Below are 19991 nucleotides of genomic sequence, written 5' to 3'. Positions count from 1 at the left end.
CATCCCATATCCACACATTTGATGTATTGCACCACCTAGTTTGTGGAATTCCATTCATGGTGGGTCATACAATAAATTAATGTATGTGTAAATTTAGTGACTGCACGCCAACTGGCCTGTAGATGGCCTTACACGGTTTTCTGTGAAATAGAGAGCAGTAGGGCCTAGGGTGACCAATTGTTTTGTATGTTGGCCAGGGCCCATGTCAACACATCCCATATCCACTCATTTAATGTATAGCACCACCTAGTTAAAATGAAAAAGCAAAAATGAGGCATTGTAATCGCAGGTATCTTTGGCTGACATGTTCAAAACTGCAAAGAAGAACTTGCAAGTATAGGATCATTATGACAGCCTCTGAATGCATGCCAAGTTTTGTGGAATTCCGTTCATGGGGACCATACAATAAATTCATATATGTGTACATTTAGTGACTGCACTAATCTCAATACAGTGCAGGGAAATATTCATAACTACATAAGAATCGACCAGCAAACATTTTAATATTAACATGCAGGTGCAGACACCTCAGAGACAGCATCAGACTGATCCACTGGTCTCTCGAGAGGTGACACCTGAGTAAATGTCTTTCCAAACTGAGAACACAGATATGGTCTCTCCTCTAAATGCATCCTCTGATGTACTGTACCTAGAAATGGCACATCATTTAATGACATTTAATAACAAAAGACATTCCACTGAAGGACTATCGAGTATGAATTATCTGGTGTCTCTTGAGATAAGCCAACTGAGTAAAAGTCTTTCCACAATCTGTACACTGATATGGCTTTTCTCCAGTATGTGTTCTCTGGTGGAGGGTGAGAGAACCGTTGGTTCTGAAACTCTTCCAACATGTAGCACACTGATATGACTTTTCACCAGTATGGATTTTCTGGTGTGTCTTGAGCCTACTTGATTGACTAAAAGTCTTTCCACACTCTGAACACTCATATTGCTTTTCTCCAGTGTGTGTTCTCTGATGAACAGTAAACCCTGCGCTTGATTTGAAACTCTTTCCACACTCCGTACACAGATATGCCTTTCCCCCAATATGTGTTCTCTGATGCACAATAAGAGCTGAGCTTGATCTGAAATATTTCCCACATGTAGCACACTGATATGGCTTTTCCCCAGTATGGATCATAAGATGTATCTTGAGGACACTTACATTAGTAAAAGTCTTTCCACAATCTGAACAGTGATATGGCCTTACTCCAGTATGTGTCCTCTGATGGAGAGTGAGGCTTTGAAGGGTTCTGAAAGTCTTTCCACATGTCTGGACAGTGATGAGGCTTTTCCCCAGTATGGATCATCAGATGTGTCTTGAGATTACTCATCTGAGCAAAACTCTTTATCACACACTGAACACTGATATGGCTTTTCTCCAGTGTGTGTTCTCTTATGGATAGTGAGCTCTAGGTTGGTTTTAAAACTCTTTCCACATGTAGTACACTGATATGGCTTTTCCCCAGTATGGATCATCAGATGTGTCTTGAGACAACCTGCATGAGCAAAAAAGACTTTCCACACTCTGAACAGTGATATGGCCTTTCTCCAGTATGTATTCTCTGATGTACAGTGAGGTTTCTGCTGGTTTTGAAACCTTTCCCACATGTAGTACACCGATATGGCTTTTGTCCAGTATGTGTTGTTTGATGTGGGTTGAGATCTGACCCCCTCTTGAAACTCTTCCCATTTGCGATCCTTTCAACAACTGTAATATAAGAAAATGATTAAAACATATAATCTCTTCCTCCTCCTACAGCAATGAAAATGTTATCTTTCTCCATTTAGGGATTTATAGGAAAAGTGTCTAGCTAGAAATGGCATGTGAATGTCAACACAGGCACAGATACATGAAGTCAAGAGCAGGGGACCATCTGTTAAAGATGGTAAAATGCATCCTATGATTTAAACATTCTCATAAAATATTATATAAAGAACTCCTCACACCCCTCCATGTTTTTCTAAGACATTTATTTTTAGAATCAAACTTGTAAGAGAGGAGTCATCAATTGCTACAATACTGAATGGCTGTAACCCTATTACCTCAACCTATTCTTGCACTGACATAGTTTTTTATATTACCATGTCTACATTATACTTTACTCTCTTAACTTATATTTACCATTTCTGCTGTACGTGCATGTTCTGTGTGATGTCTGTATGCTACTGAGACCTTGAATTTCCCCTTGGGGATCAATAAAGTATCTATCTATCATGATCATATTCTCTGTAAGACACATTGTGTTAAGATTCTTTTTTTTCTTTTGGCAAGTAGCCCTATAATAAGAGGGGTCATGTATTGTCCACCAGTCAGTACTGGAAAATAAGTCCCGGCCATATTGCAGGATGTGACTGTCCTGTGTGTGTAGGCTACAGCCAGTAACTTTGTATACGGCAGTCTGAAGAGATGAGAGCACATTGATCACATGATCAAAACTGATCACAACCAAACCCGTCAACATTGATCTTGGGAAAATAAGAGAGACTTGGCCACAGGACACCAATGTGAAACAGAGTTGATATGGCAAGCCGGTCTAACATGACCGTCTCAAGTAACCTAATATTCTCACAGTCGATAAGTAGCCATATTCCACACGGCAACACAAAAACAATTTTCCAGCCATGATTTTGTCGGGACTCAAAACAACTAACCCAATAATCCCACAGATCAACAGATCATCCAACCATGAACCTGTATGGGTTATTGTTACTTGCAGTGTGTGTGAGAGTTTGTGTGTTTGTGTGTTTTGTGTGTCCCTTACTGGTCTCAGGCTGTTCTGCATCTCCATTGGTCTGCATGTTCTTGTCTCGCTGTCCTTGTGGTCTACAGCAATCCAGCACCACTGATAGCCTCTTCATCTGGGCCAGAGATGCTGGCTCTGTAGGGAACGGGTCAGTTTAGGAGCTGTTCATCATATACTTGTGTACAGTGTACAAATGTTGGAATGTTGGAGCATAGACAGTGTATTGCTGGGCATCTACCGTAAAACTTTAAAAAAATAGCCTTTAATAATAGCTTTTATTTTCCCAAGTGTGTGTGTGGACTGGTGTGTGTGTGTTTTTCTAGTTTCTTACTGGTCTCGGGCTGTTCTGCATCATCTCCGTCGGTCTGCTCCTGCATGTCCGTCCCTCGCGGTCCTTGTGGTCTACAGCAGTCCACCAGCACCACTGAGAGCCTCTTCATCTGGGCCAGAGACTGGGGGTCTGTAGGGGACAGGACAGTTTTGAATTTGACTACAGCGCAGATGTTGGAACATAAATTGTATGTTGGAGCATAAACACTGCAAAAACTGCTTGTATTAATCTAACATTGATACAAACATTAAGCTGGTATTGTTTTTAATATAAAAAAACTTACCAAGAGCTTTCATGAAATCATTTGAAACTAATAAGAGTTTAACTTATTTTAAGACATCTTAGCCAAACGTGCTTAACACACTGGCAGGCAAATGTGCTTGTTTTCTTGATAAGTCTGTCTATTTTTATATTACATTTCAAATGCATGGTTACTAACAGCAGGGCATGGATACATGAAGTCAAGGACAGGAGACAACAAGTGCAACAGACAGCAAATAACATGCAATGATTTTGTAAACCACATTTTTTTCGATCTGGATGATGAATGATCCAATCATGACCAACTTTTCATACATGACATTACCTACGATTACACTCAGTAGGATAAATATCACAACTGGTGCTGCGCAGCGCCAATAGCTTATGACTTGGTGGACTGAACACTGTTTTTCCCGGTGTTTTTTTTGCATTTTGTTGTGCGTAGTGCCGGTGTCCTTTATTTATTTTACATGTCTTACAACATAAATAAATGCATTCATAGTCTAGTGAAGTCAGATATGAGCGTACAAAGACACTTAGAACTCATGTTAAGCCTAAGTATCGACTGTTACTAACAAATAGCAATATTGTGGCGACGGAATAGCCTAGAACTTGGGTAGGCTACGCCTAGCCTTAATGTCAATCGCGGACTATCCTACAACCAAAGTAAAGGAGATTATGTGTACCTGCGTTAACCAAATAAAGGACGGGACTGCATCCTTCACAAACCGTAAAAATGAAGTTTATTAATTTTACAGTTGACTAGTGATGTTATGGTTGATACCGAGGCTCCGAAGCATGTGTCGAGAACGTCAAGCCATTCCCAGCAAAGCCCCGTATCGAGGCTTGAGTTGTATTGGTAATTTGACGTCAGGCGTGAACGTTCGAGGCCTCGTTTGGCTCCACTGCTTCGAGTCGTGGTTCACTTTAGGCCGGACGCTTTGACTATTAAGATGACCCATACTCGGATATGTAGCCTACTCGCGGGTCGTTGGTTGGTTGTAGGCCTATATTTCACTGCTCTCTGTTCATTTAAAATACTACCCAGTTACCAAAGCACTTTCACTGCCCTCTGTTCTTCAAACATACTCAGTTACAAAAGCACTTTGCTCTCTTCTGTGTCATTTTACCCAACGTCAGCCTACAATTTAATATAGATTTTTTTCTCTGGAAGAAGGCAGATTGTAGGATAGGACACTGGGTAAGGCGTTGGACTAGAAATCGCGCGTCCTGGGGTCAATCCTTCCTCGAGATTATATATTTTCGCGGATCACCTTCTACTTCATTTGTTACAAAAAGAGAAAATATTTCACTACAATGAAGTCACTCTTTGGGACACTGGGTAAGGCGTTAGGTTAGGGATCTTGCAACCTGGGTTCGATCCTTGTCTCAATTTTCACAGATCGCCTATAGCTACTACTTTAATTGTTAGGCTACAAAGAGAGGAAATATTTCAACATGGGAATCGGTTGTATTCCCCAATGCCTGTACTTATGAATGTATCAAGCATTTGCAGACCAAATCGCGCTTTTTGTATTGCTCTTGTGTGTGGAATTTTTATGTGTTGTATTTTTATTGACCAGTAGGTGTCCTAGGGTGCATTCGAAGCCTCGAGAAATGAACCACTTTTCAACACATTTGGCTGGAAAGCTTCAAGGGTTCAAGAAGCTTCATCTCGCCATCACTACAGTTGACAGTTCTCTATAAGTCCACACAAACAATTCTGGTTTCCTTGCACTAGCCATTTTCGTTGTAGCCTACTCTGTCTGTTTGTACGGTCTACACAGTGCGAAAGCTCTGGTCAATTTCTGTAACAAGCAGTGCTACCTATAGGGCTGGGATATGAAATAACGTGTTGAGTCGTGTTGAGATGGGTACGTGTGGACTAGGCCTTAGTGTCTTGGCAGGGATTGGCAGATTTCCTTTGAAAATGGTACTGGAGACTATTAGCAGTGAGGTCACTTTTGAAGAATTTTTGGGGGACTTGGATACTTTTTTTATGGAATTTGTGACTATCTTGCCATCCCCATACTGTGCAATCATGCGTGTCACATTTCCAGTTGATTAGAACCGTAATCATTGTTTTAACTGTAAATATAGGCATTTTCAACAATGTAGATTTTATAGACATTCCCGGATTCCCTGACTTAAAAATGTCAACACACTTTATTTTTATTTAAATTTAGTCTATTCTTGTCTTTCTGATGTTGAAAAAGGACTAGAGGATTTAGCCTCTGTCACTTTATTTTCAATCCTTAGTGAAAAAGAAAGTCATGAACTACTTCTGAAAGTTTACAGAGTCTCTGATTAACTTAAGTTAAATAAATTAGATTTCCTATCTAATTTCTTAAATAAGTAAGGAAAATGATTCTGTTAGGTTTTGTATAAAAGATGTTATATACAAATAGACAATAATTGTGAGCAACGTGTTTTTTTTCTCAGAATAATTTTCCTCCCCTTAAACTACTGGGTGGATTTTTCCTCATTGTTTTCATTGTGAGAGTTCAAAACAAATCACTAAAACGTTATTTTTTTATACCTATTTTTAGTCAACTTTACCAAAGGTGCAAATAATTCTGGAGGCTACTGTACAACATTTAAGCATCTTACTTGTAGTAGAGGAGTCATCATGGCCATGATCTCCAGAATCAGAATTGTTTTCCTCGATCATTTCCACTGGTGTGAATTCCTCTTCTCTGCAGGTAGATGATGTTTGTGTCTCAGTCCTACAGCAAGGTTCCAATACAGTCTTATCTTCCAATGTACTGGCCAAAATATGTTTGTGGAGGAAATAGTCAAACTCCTCTTCTTTGATCTCCTTCACTGGTAGTGGTTCTGTCATTTCAGACTTCTGCTGTGCCAAAGAAATCTTTTCAATCTTCCCTTCAGTTTAAAGAAATGTATATAACCAAAGAACAGCCTGTCCTTATGATAACATGATACCTACAGAGTGTTGGCATCCTGGAGTCCATTTTACCCAATCAGCTGCAAGAATACAGTATTTGCATTGCAAATTATGATTATTTAGGTTATTGGTTAGACAAGTATGATGGTACTCAGGTGGGCACGTCCATGGATTAACCTGCTCAAAGTACACAAAGGAGGGTAAATGGGAGTGTGATGAGGTGTGAATTGATTGATGGTGTTACAAACGCTCTCTAATACCTTCCAAGAGAGAGGGCTACAAGACGCATCAAAAGGTGTGGGGAGGCTATTTCATTTAGGCTATACTACGCTGGCAAGCAATGCAGTGGACATGAGTTAAATGACAAAAGGTAAACATGGATCGTTCACGCTATAATCCCAGGACGTTGTATCAAATAAAGGTACAAGGATCCAAACACTTGTGTTAAGGTTTATATAATCGCTGTTCTGGTGAGTTAACAAGCTAGGCGCGCTCCATTCATTCATTCCCCAAAACAAATTGCGCACGTCAAATTGAGCCTTCAAACCAAATTTCCCCGAAAAACCCACAAAACAATTACAAAGAAATCGCTCAACAATTCAGGACACTGAGATAACTAAATGTCCGATCAATGCAAATAATATAATGTCCTTTTTAGGTAGTGGCAGCTCTTCTGGGAACGCAAAAGGGACTCGGCGGCGGCGGTCCTGTTTAAAAAAAAAAAACGTTTCACCAGCCTGTCCTGTGTTGGCAATTGTCCATCCAGATTAGAAATCCCCAAATATAACGGAAAATGCAAAATGACCAAAGATATCCTTGGTCCTAGAAAAGAGGGTAATATAGTGCGACAAAACTTCACACTGGCGTAGTCCAAATTGACAAACAATAGGCCTACCTGTTTGCGCTGCCCCTACTTAACCTTCTTCTTCTTGATGTATTGGCGGTTGGCATCTATTTCTTGTGAATTACCGCCACCACTGGACTGGCGTGTGGAGAGGGTCATTCACACTAAGAACAAGAACGATAACGATAACCATAACGATAAAAGCGTCCACACTGAACAACGATAAACAAATTGTCTCTCCTTGTGTTAATGTAATGCTAAAATTTGATGGGTTCTGATTGGCTAATAGCTTTTTAGATCTTAAAATCGCTCTGAAAGTGATCCCCAACGATATCGTTCTTCATGTCGTTATAGTTTATGTGTGAACGTAGTAATTCATATACTGCTCAAAAAATTAAGGGAACACACTGGATCGGTAGGCTACTCTGACACTGTTTGGTTCTGAGCAAGTAAACACTTGAGGCAAGTGTTTTATTGTGCAAGAACTGACAGACATTCTGTGAATGTAGTTTAATATATCTATCTATCTAAGAATGGAGAAAGGGGTGGAAGGTTTTAAAAAAAAATAGATATCTAAAAAAAAATAGATATCTGTCTATCTAAGAATGGAGAAAAGGGTGGACGGTTTTAAAAAAAATGTGTTTTAACAATTGTGGAAAACTATAAGTGTTCCCTTAATTTTTTGAGCAGTGTATTAACGAGAACAATATTTGTTTAGTTATCGTTATTGTTGTCGTTCTTGGTGTGAATGACCCTCTCAGAGTTACTGACTATTCTATTCTTTCACACAAACTTACATCACAGACCACTTGGAGTTGGAGGTGCAAAAAATATCATATTTTTGGTTGATTTGACCATCAGATAACTTCGAAAACAAGCACTTTACTTTGGGTAGACAATAGAAATCACTTAAAGGAGTGATTAACGTCAAAAAATCTACACTGGAGGAACTCAACATTGACACCTCCGATATGTTTGTGTTCTAAATACTTCAAATAGCCCCATACTGTGATATATGTAGCATGAATGAGACTTGAATGAACACAAAAGCTGTGTTTTGAAACTATGCATAATGTCTGTAATGCATTATGTTGGGAAAACTGGCGTTATGGACGTGACGTTTTCCTGTTATGGATATGACGTGTCTGAACTAGTCCTCCACAAACTACATAAAACACTTACTTAAGTAGTGAATTTTGATATGACACAATTTAGATAGTAATTATGAAAAACTAGCAATTAAATTATTGCATCCTCAGTGCCCACTAAGATCCACAGGAAGAATCTGGACAAGTAATTTAAAATTTGCAGTAGGCCCTATAATGTAATTTTTTGACTTGCATAATCTAGCCTATTGAATATCCTGGACATTATGCTCTTGATCGGGACTCCATTGTTGCTGTTATGACACAACCACCAAATACTTTGATCAGCTTTGATGACTTTGTTACTAGGCTAAATCTAACTAAGTTAGTAGACCAGTAGGCTATGCAAGATATGTCTATGAGGCCGCGTGGTGGAACATTATGATATGCAGAATGCAATTACGCAGTAAGTTACTATGTATATTTATAATATTGGCCATGTATATTGTTTTAGTATTGGTCAGCTGCAGGACTGTTTTGACTGTACAGACTGAAGTGTTTTTGAAGAAGCCCCAGGTGACCTGGATGAATTTACTGACACTGTGACATCCTACATTACTGTAGTTTTTGTGAAGTGTGAAGTGTAAGACTTTCCACATCTTCAATAACAATAAACCATGGTTCACTGCAAGACTGAGCCAACTCCGCAGGCCAAGGAGGAGGCTTACAGCAACAACGACAGGACTCTGTACAAAACACTCAGAAACACATTGACCAAGGAGATCAGAGCAGCTAAAAGGAGCCATCTAAGTTGAAAAACTGGTTTTCAACCAACGACTCTGCAGCACTGTGGAGAGGCCTTTAAGACATCACCAACTACAAGAGATCTCCGACTGCTGAGGCTAAGGCTAGGTTTGAGAGGGAAACACTCACACCCCTCCCCCACTCCAGACCAACTGCACCCCCACCTGTCAACCCCCCCCCCCCCCCATACTCAATCCACACTCACTCATTGTATGTGAAGAGGATGTCTGCCACCTCTTTCAAAGGCAGAATGTCCGTAAAACACCAGGCCCTGATGGTGTAACACCCTCTTGTCTCAGGGCTTATGCGGTCCAGCTAGCACCTTCACACGTATAATTCAACAGATCACTTGATCTGTGTGAAGTCCCCTCATGCTTTAAAAGCTCCACCATCATCCCAGTCCACAAGAGAGCCTCCATCACTGGACTGAATGACTATAGACCTGTGGCCTTGAATGTGTCCTTTGAACGCCTGGTGCTGACCCACCTCAAAAACATCACAGGTCACCAGCCTGACCCCCTACAGTTTGCCTACAGGGCAAACAAGTCAGTGGATGATGCAGTGAACATGGGGCTGCACTTCATCCTGCAACACCTTGACCAGCCAGGGACCTACGTCAGGATCCTGTTTGTGGACTTCAGCTCAATACTATGCCTTATTTGTAAATTGTATTCTGTTAATATGCTAATATGTGCCTATGTGTAAGTTAAACTTATCTGGGGTTAGTAACAAATACTAACTTTATTTATTATTTTATTGAGAGCATCATGCCGTTCTTTTTCACTTGTTGGTTCCACTTTATTAGCCTCTTGAACAAAGGACGACTTCAAAGAACAGTTAACGTCTGCTCCAAGATAACTCTCCCCTTAGAAACCTCTCCTCACTATGTGAGCAACAGACGATTAGGTTAGCTGGCAAGATCCTACAATCCTACATCTGAAATTTCATAAATAGAGTTTATCCACCTAATTAGAGTTCATCCTTTCAAAAGAGTTTATTCACCAATTGCTACTTTTAACATTTAAAAATCACTGTTTTTATCCACATTCACAATGTGTACACACACATGTTCTGAATGTCTTTAAAAAATCTGATACTGCATGGCACAGTCCACCTTACCGTGATCATAGAATTCATAGTTTACCCACCTCTTATTTTACCACTACCCCCCTGAGTTCTCACACTGAACAAATCAATCAACACTGTTCAAATCATCTACCTCATGTGTACTTCAACCTTACAGTTACATTAGTATTATTAATACATGATCATTGCACTGAACTGACTTGCACTATATTTATTTTAAATCTTAAATCTCAGTCTATACTGATATTGCACTATCCCCACACTGTATATTGCATCTTGCTTGTGTCTGTTGAGGGGTCCACAACCATGGCACCCTTGACAGGGATAACAAGGAAGCGATCATCCTAAGCTGCACCCCCCATTGGTATTACAGAAGCATGTTTCCTAACTGCATTTAGGGGGAATCCTATCTTAACGTAAGATAGGAATTTGCCGTTTACAGAACCATCCTAACTCAAGAATCTCCTAACTTTGGAATCCTAACTTAGGATGGCACAGACCCTGTCCTCAATTTAAAATAACTGCCAAAACTGACTGCAACAGTCTTGTTGGGTTGTTGACTAGCCTATGACCAGATGAGCAACATGACTGTTAGGGTTAGGGAGACCATAAAGTGTATTCCACTAAATAGGTTAATTACCTTAAGTGAAAACTTTGCACAACAAACATATTTTTCCTCTCACTGTTAGAAGTTTCTGACAGGGTCATGCCCTTGGCTTCGGAAATTGGATTACACATTTGACTAATTGGTCCACAGAGTTTGTATGCGTGTCAAAACAATACCCTCAACCATAACCTCCCCCTTCATCAATCTAATGTCCTTCATCATCATGATGCACTTGCATGGAAATACGTTTGTGACGATAGCATATGAACTAACAAATGCATTACAAAAATAAGTATCTATTAATTATGTTTCCACTTTAAAATGTATTCTTTGCTGTTTTACTTCAGTAACCTGCCGAACCCCTGTACTTCATTTGACAAGCAAAGGCAGAGCAATCTTGGCAATGATATTATCAGCATTTTTTTTTCTTGTTTTGGATAATTTGGCACCATTCCAGTATTGGCAGTAGCCTGGAAAAATCCAAACTCATTCATGAAGTGAATAGAGTCTAGTGACTTGCATCGCGGCGGGCACTAACTTTGAAATCGATTGGTCCAGCCTTACCAATCACATTGATCAGAGATTCCTAACATTACTTCCTACTTCGCCTAAACTTAACAAACTGCATAAACATCAACAGTCAGGAAACAATGTATGTGGTTCTACCTTTGCTGAAAAATAAATTTCTGCATTTCTCCAACTGCATTTTTTTGATGTTTGCAGGTGTTGCTGCTACTGTTTATCAAAATAAGTTTTGGTTTCTTCTTCCCCTCTCGTCGCTGATTGGCCTGAAATTTTTCTTGTCTGAGTGAAACGGTTGAACTGGCATTCCAGACTAGATCTCCCTGAAAGAAGAGGCTATATTGACAGTGCTGCTAAAAAAATAAAATAGTTGATTTTGTCATGATGTGTCCAGTTAAACTAGCAGAATATCCACTTCATTTCCGTTCTGCACCACCCTTTAGTGTGAACTATAAGTGAACTATAAGTAGTTATTCTGATTATATAGCACATATAAAGTAAATATTTTGACTCTCACAATGTTCCCTTTTGCCTTCTTTAGGATGGATATAGATGGAGGGTTTAATACCCACTGTAATTCCCACCATAAACTGAGCTCTTGATGAATACATTATGAATTGCATCCCATAATAAGCAGAGTGCCGCTGCAGACTCACTGAGCCGGCTCATTTGTCACAAAACACAGCTCCTGTGTCAGAAATGCACCTCTATCACTCATCACATTTCAGACGGTCACCTCATGTCGCTGCAATGGGTACTAGAGCATGATGGGAAATGACAGGCGGGTCTATTTTGGCGACTGATGGTCTCCATTCGCCATCCTTTTTACATCAGTATGTATCACGCTGCAGTCATCTCTCTCACATGCACAGGTGATATGATGAGATGTGACAGCACCTGTCCTGTCTGCTCTCTGTGGTACCTTTGGGGGTTTTTTTATGCCAAGCTTATGAATTTAGAATGCAGCACAGGAGGGCACATGGGTGAATTGTGTACTAAGGTAAAATAACAGTAAATAAATAAACATTAGTCTCTTTCCGACCAAGTAGTTACAGGAACTTAGTGAACAGTCCACTTCTAAACAGTTCTACTAACTACACTCCCCCAAATAGTCCAGTCATTTTAAGCCAAAATAGGGGTCAACGTTGAACAAATTGCAACAGAAAAAACTTAACTGATTTTGTATCCTCAATATGTCCTGAGTAAGGGAAAAAAAAGCCCTGAAGAATCCCAATAGGGGAAAGTTTAGAAAAAGACCTAAATATACCCTATTCATGCGCCTACACAGTATTTTTCTTACGCAAATAGGGGAAAAAAATTAACCTTCACATATCACCATGAAAATTACTGAGTTGATTACTTACATCAAGACAAACAAAAAATGTATTATACATTTTTTGAAATTGTTTGTTAACATGGGCAAACAGGGCATAATGTAATTATGTATAGCTAGTGACCCAAAACTAATTGCAACATTTGACAAACAAATTGTCCAAGGCATGGAGGAAGATAATACATGTCTTAACTGGTATTATATCTCATCTAGAGGGTCTATGCTTATAGAAAATATATAGTTTATGGTGTTTAATTTGTTTTCCCTGGACAGTATAGGTCAAAATGTATCCACTTTACACTAGATTCGCCTTTACAGAATAGAGGGCAATGTATTGTGCATGGCATGGAGGAAGATGGGAAATGTCTTAAATGGTGTTATATCACCTCTAGAGGGTATATGCTTATAGAAAATATATAGTTTATGGTGTTTAATTTTTTTTCCCTGGACAGTATAGGACAAAATGTATCCACTTTACACTAGATTCGCCTTTACAGAATAGAGGGCAATGTATTGTGCATGGCATGGAGAAAGATGGGAAATGTCTTAAATGGTGTTATATCTCCTCCGGAGGGTATATGCTTATAGAAAATATATAGTTTATGGTCAAATACATTAGAGGGCCAAAAAAAAAACAAATTTGCTACAAGTCGAGGGCCGGACTGGTTCAATGTTTATTAAAACATAATAAAAGGACTGCACGTAACCTACTGAACCAAGACGTGTACTGTATTTTTTTAAAAGATGAAATGATTAATGACTGTGACTGAAGTGCGGGCAAAGTTTGCACAGAAATGTACCATTTTTCCCATCCTCACCGACCTTGTCATAAAACTTGTTTAAATGATCATATGATGCCTCCTTGCTGCTTTGTCATCTACATCAGCCTTTCTCAAACTTCTTTTACTTAGACCTGAGGCCCAGTCAAGGCATTTCACTTTTGGTCATTTTTTCAGGGCCCACCTACATGAACCCATGTTATGTTTGTCCCTATTAAATTATCATAATGATATCACACTTTTTATTATTATTTTTTGACTTTGATACTATATTGCTATATATGCAAACTTCAAAACAGTCAATGTTTAAAGTTCTAAGATTGTTCACAAAAGTTTGTGAAAACATGCAATGTTTATCAGAGTTCACTGTTTTACTAATGTAAAATATAAATTAGGCCTACAATAGTTTAATTGTTTTTGCATTGTTGCATGATGCTTGCATGAGAAATACTTCTCAAAACAACAGCAGTTATATTGGTGCTGTTGTTTTGGGATGTTTCCCTCATGCAAGCATCATACACTGATAGAATATTTATATGCTATTTAATTACATTTAATTTGAATGCCTGAATGTAAGGATTCAGGAAACACAATACCAGCTTTTGTGAATGGTAAATGGCGGATCAGATCATGCGTAAATCACTGATCTGGAGATCTTTAACTAAGACTAATTAGCTTTTAGCTGACTTTGATACTTAATGCCAAACAGCGTTTTATATAGTCTGTGCTCTGTTTTTTATGGAAGTTGCATAAATCCACGTCGTTCTATTACAGTAAATGTCGTTTCATAATTAAATAGTCTTCCAATAGGTTGAAGCTTAGCTTTGCTACCAAAGTGCACACGCTTGCATTGAATAAACGCTCATACCATGACTTAATTCTATGCCTCTATGTTTGATGACACCAAATTAACAAGTATTTCCTACTAATTGCAGAAATGTTTGTTTTCTTTTTCTGTCCGCGGCTCCTTGACCAATTGCGCAGCAAATTATATGAGGATGGTGGAAAGTCTACATGTAGTTTAATTTGTTTTCCCCGGACAGTATAGGCCAAAATGTATCCACTTTACACTAGATTCGCCTTTACAGAATAGAGGGCAATGTATTGTGCATGGCATGGAGGAAGATGGGGAATGTCTTAAGTGGTGTTATATCTCCTCTAGAGGGTATATGCTTATAGAAAATATATAGTTTAGGGTGTTTAATTTATTTCCCTTAATAGTGCAGGCCAAAATGTATCACCTGTTCACTTGATTCGCCTATACAGAATAGAGGAGTATGTGTTATGCATGGTATGGAGGAAGATGGGACATAAGTTGATTGATGCAATTGATTGATTTCATGTAAAGTGCATATGCTTTTAGAATATGTATAGTTTTGACTGTTCTATAACTTTGGTAAAACCATGACCCATGCATAGGCATGCATTGTTAATTATTCATCTTAAACTATATTTATTAGTATGTACCTTTTTGACAGATGTCACAACAATAGAGTCACTTTTTTGGAGGCTAACTGCAGTTATCCCATCTGCACCCTTCTGTCGAATTTGGACATTATCATGTCCATCTTCATGTCCATCATGTCTGACTTCGCTCACTGCCATGCACAACTGAAAGGCTGAGGAAGTCATTTGTTCCTAAGGCCATTGAACTGTTCAATGCCTCACTAAAGGGAAGAGGAGAGATAGACTTCTCTGCTTAGTCTGTCTGCCTCTCCACCCTCTCCATGTCCATGTTTTTTTAGTACTGACTGCCCACTACTGCTTCCTACTGTTTTACTACTGTTTTACTATTGCACACAGCCTAATGTTTTCACTACTGTTTTACTGCTACACTGTTTTCCATGCTATACTAGCACACATTATCAATGGCTGTGGTCAGGCTTCTGATACAATACTGAATGAATGAATGGCTATAACCCTATTACCTCAACCTGTTCTTGCACTGAAATAGTTTTTTATTTTACATTGTCGACATTACACTTGCTCTCCTATTTGTCTATATTATTTATGCTGGTCTCTAGACCTTACTCTTGCACTGTTGCACTGTTGGACTAATGTTGGACTACTTTTTGCACCTTCACCATGACACTCACTCTCTTGAGCACCTTGCCAGGCAAACATAACTAAGGACTATGGTTGGACTACTGTTTGCACCTTCACCATGACACTCACTCCCTTTAGCACCTCACCAGTCCTGGCTCTGTCACTACAAGCGTCTTATGCTTGATCACCCTCAAGCACATTGGACTTTCTTAATTTAACTTATATAGTGTATTTAGTATTTAGTTTTGTTAGTTTTCTTATCTGTCTTATCTTCTACTGTCTTTATTGTACAGTGGAGTTTAGTTATATGTTTATACTTATACTTATGTTTACCATTTCTGCTGTAAGTGCATGTTGGGTGTTATGTCTGTATGCTACTGAGACCCTTGAATTTCCCCTTGAGGATCAATAAAGTATCTATCTATCTATCTATATGTCTATCTATCTAAATGTCACTTTGAATTAATGTGAAAATACACAACCTCACATGTAATTATGTATTGGTTTGCCTCATTTAATTACATATTGTTTTGTTTTGTTTCTTAACCAAACCGTGCTTGACATTTGAGAGCCATGTTTAAAGACACTATCAACTTTAAAAACTTTTAAAGAACCCCAAAATAAGAGTAGTGTCACATTAGGCAGGCCAGACAAGATAATTCTTGAAACTGAAAGTACTCCTTATACAAATGTTTTGTTAAATTATACCAGCAATGTTACTGGCATCTTTAAAATATAATGTTTTTGTCAAATACCTAATTGTCTATGTCAGATAAACTTGAATCCTATGTAAAATCAAGATAATACGTACAGTAACTGTTGACATGTTACCCATTTATTTTGGTACACCGTAGTGAAAAGAAAACAACTCAAATTGTTCATGGTCATATTCAGAGTTAATAATGTGATACAAAGCTCCTGAATGATTGTGCAGTGTACATGTCCACATTTGCAAAGTAGTTAAGGAGAAATGGAACACCAAAACTGTCCGAGGGTTATAAAATGTTGGGAAGTTCATTGTACGGTTCATTATACGGTTCAGTTGTGCGGTTTCTCTGTCCCTCCACTTTGGAGAGAGAGAGAGAGAGAGAGAGAGAGAGAAAGAGCTCTTGCAATGCAGTTTGGATGTAATTATCGACTATACAGCAACATTACCACTTCTACAACAGGTTTGACTGTCCTGCTCCAGCTTCAATGGCGGTGGTCTGTCCACCATCCCCCAGCCCCCACCCTCACATCATCACAGGCTATCGTACCCCCACCATCACTGGATTTTGCACCCCTCCCCCACATGGCGATCACGAACAATGAGGTGACAATGACCTCAGTCAACAGTCATCAGACACACAGATCCCAGATGCACCCGTCCCCTCCCCTTACACCCCTCACCATTACAAAGGATCAAGTGACAGTCCAACTTAAGAAATTGCGCAGCAATAAAGCAGCTGGGCCTGACAGACTGTGCCCAAGGCTACTCAAGGCCTGTGCTGCTGAACTGGGGGAACCACTGAAGCACATCTTCAATTTGAGCCTACGCCTTGGACAAGTTCCAACACTTTGGAAGACATCATGTCTCACCCCTGTCCCTAAGAAGCCACACCCTAGTGAGCTTAATGACTACAGACCTGTCGCTCTTACATCACATGTGATGAAGACAATGGAGCGATTGGTCTTAGGCATGCTCAGACCCCAGGTACGCCATGCACTAGACCTGTTACAGTTTGCTTACCAGGAGAAAGTGGGCGTGGACGATGCCATCACTTATCTTCTACACAGGACACATTCCCACCTGGACAAGGGGAAAAGTGCTGTGAGAATCATGTTCTTTGATTTCTCAAGTGCTTTTAACACCATCCAGCCCCTCAGATTGGGAGACAAACTCTTGCAGATGGGTGTGGACGCTCACCTGGTAACCTGGATTACAGATTACCTGACCGAGTGACCACAGTTCGTCAGACTGAAGAACTGTCTCTCTGACACTGTGATCTGCAGCACCGGAGCACCACAGGGAACTGTGCTCTCTCCAGTCCTGTTCACCCTGTACACATCTGACTTCTGCTACAACACCGAGTCATGCCACATGCAGAGGTTTTCTGATGATACTGCAATTGTGGGGTGTATCAGGAACGGGCAGGAGGAGGAGTACAGGAGCCTGGTGGAGGACTTTGTGCAATGGTGCAAACTCAATCATCTTCAATTTAACACTTCAAAGACCAAGGAGATGGTGGTGGATTTCCGCGGAGTCTAAGCCCACTCTGCTACCAGTCCACATTGATGGGGTCAATGTGGAGGTGGTTAGCACCTACAAGTATCTGGGTCTCCACCTGGACAATAAACTGGACTGGTCAGCCAACACTGATGCACTCTACAAGAAAGGGCAGAGCAGGCTGTACTTCCTGAGGAGGCTGGGTCCTTCAATGTGTGCAGTAAGCTCCTCAGGATGTTCTACCAGTCTGTTGTTGCCAGCGTCCTCTTCTATGCAGTAGTATGCTGGGGTGGAAGCACAAGGAAGAAGGATGTGGGGCGAATTGACAGGCTGGTAAGGAAAGCTGGCTCTGTAGTGGGAGCTGAACTGGAGTGTATCACTTCACTATCTGACAAAAGGACCCTGAACAAACTGATCAACATCTTGGACAATGAGTGTCACCCACTCCACAGCACTATTGTTAAACAGAAGAGCCTGATCAGCTGGAGACTTCGCTCACTGCCTTGCACAACTGACAGACTGAAAAAGTCATTTGTCCCCAGGGCCATTGAACTGTTCAATGCCTCACTTAAGGGAAGAGGAGAGATAGACTTCTCTGCATAGTCTGTCTGCCTCTTCATCCCCTCCATGTTTGGTACTGTCTGTCCACTAGCCACTTGTACCACTGTCTTTATGCCTCACTGTTTGCACATATGCATAACCCCCCCCCCCCCCATGCCACAGCCGAACTGTGCCACACTTATACATTTTCTTAAATAGTTAAATATATAGATATATAGACTTTACTTTACTTTATTTCTGCATTGTTGCACTGTTGACTTACTCATTTGCACTATCACCATGACCACTATCACCATTGCACTACCACCATGACACTCATTCACACAGAGCACCTTAGAGCACCTTACCATACCTTACTATGCACAGAGAATCACAGGCTCAGTCCCTGCCTCAGTCATTGCAAGCGCCTCTGATTTATTAATCAACACTATGTGGATACTGTTTTTAGAATTGATTTAGATTAAGTGTTAGTATAATTTGTAATTTTGTAATTTGTATTTTAGTATATTTTTATATATTGTATTAAGTGTTAGTATAATTTGTATTTTAGGATATTTAGCATATTCTTTATCTTCTACTGTCCTTACTGCTTAGTTGTGTTTTTATATTATATACTTTAATTACTCTTTCTGCTGTTAAAGAATGTCTTTGTGTTGTATGTATGCTGCTGAGACCTTGAATTTCCCCTGGGGATCAATAAAGTATCTATCTATCTATCTATCTATCTATCTATCTATCTATATTCTAGAAGTTAAAGGGTTAAAGGGGGAAGCTTAGTGAAAGTCAGTTACTCAATATCAGGTTGGCAGCAAATGGATTTTCTCTCCTATTTTATTCAACACAAAAATGAGGTGTATCAGGCTGCTGTCAATAGTTGCCAGAAGTAGTTTTTTGTTATATGTTTGTAAAATACTTCAATTCAATAATATACACTGAAGTATGCTCGACCCCCCCCCCCCCCCAACCTCCATCAGCATGTCAAAATTCAATGCCCATGAGTAGCCCCCCCACCCCATGATATATAGTGATTTACATTTGTGTTCAATACATATTTCAGTCTACACTTTATTTCACTTTAACTGTGTGTGTGTGTGTGTGTGTGTGTGTGTGTGTGTGAGTAAGAGAGGGGGGGGTGTGTGAAAGAGAGAGAGAGAGAGAGAGAGAGACAACAGAACCTTGGCATTGGCATTTAAACATTTACACTGTTGTTCGCGGTCACCGAGTACTGTGCAACATGAACAGGATTTTTGCGAGACACCACTATGTATGTTTAACTCAGTATTGTAATTGTGAAGAAAACTTATAAATCCAGTGTTAATAAAATTACTTCTGGCCATAACAAATGAGAATACATACATTTTGATTTCAATATTCTCAACATGTAAACAAACAGACAGCCTGTGCATGCACTGATCGTATTAAATTGAGGCATGCCCTCCAACAATTGCCCAGGATAAGGGGAGTATGTCCCTTTTGTAGTTAAAGAGCTTCAATTGAATGCTAATACTCGTTTCCACTCTGCAAAGTATAGCTTGCTTCAATTACCTTCCACTGCCTGAAGTGAAAGTGCCTCTGGCTTGTCTAAAAACATCAAAAGGCAATGTGGGATTATGCTACTAGAAATGCCATTTAATCAAGAGGTGGCATTTCACATATTTGTTTGTTTGTTGCAGTGACACAATGTAAACATCATTATCATCACTGTCCATAATGAGATGACAGGCTCCTCTGTGTGTAGTGATGTTGCTGGATAGGTTGCTTTGTCTTCAATGCAAACTATTTGACCTCAACCAATCAGCATTCATGGCTGGCTATGAAGTAAAAAGGCCTGCGGGTAATCAGGTGCTTTTCACTACAGATGCCTAGAGGAC

The 19991-nt window shown here is 39.7% G+C and overlaps 1 protein-coding gene across 1 annotated transcript; it reads right to left on the bottom strand.

Moving 5' to 3' along the window:
- Positions 1-1317: 1317 nt before the first annotated feature.
- Positions 1318-7155, bottom strand: LOC125287294 (zinc finger protein 35-like). The gene is made up of 5 exons (XM_048232906.1): positions 7143-7155; positions 5953-6068; positions 3082-3210; positions 2769-2885; positions 1318-1714 (listed from the first exon to the last, which is right to left on the bottom strand). The coding sequence occupies exons 2-5, from the start codon at positions 6011-6013 to the stop codon at positions 1482-1484; spliced, it is 540 nt and encodes a 179-aa protein (XP_048088863.1). The 5' UTR covers positions 6014-6068; positions 7143-7155; the 3' UTR covers positions 1318-1481.
- Positions 7156-19991: the final 12836 nt, after the last annotated feature.

This window comes from Alosa alosa, chromosome 22 (assembly GCF_017589495.1).
Source record: "Alosa alosa isolate M-15738 ecotype Scorff River chromosome 22, AALO_Geno_1.1, whole genome shotgun sequence".
Lineage (NCBI taxonomy): Eukaryota > Metazoa > Chordata > Actinopteri > Clupeiformes > Clupeidae > Alosa > Alosa alosa.
Note: the sequence above shows the minus strand (reverse complement) of the source record. Positions and strands in the feature narration are given on the sequence as shown.

Coding starts and splice junctions, on each gene's coding strand:
- LOC125287294 (XM_048232906.1), bottom strand. CDS start 6,013: ATGATCGAGGAAAACAATTCTGATTCTGGAGATCATGGCCATGATGAC. Junction 3,211..5,952: donor TGATGACTCCTCTACTACAA/GTAAGATGCTTA, acceptor TGTCCCCTACAG/ACCCCCAGTCTCTGGCCCAG. Junction 1,715..2,768: donor TGCAGAACAGCCTGAGACCA/GTAAGGGACACA, acceptor CTTATATTACAG/TTGTTGAAAGGATCGCAAAT.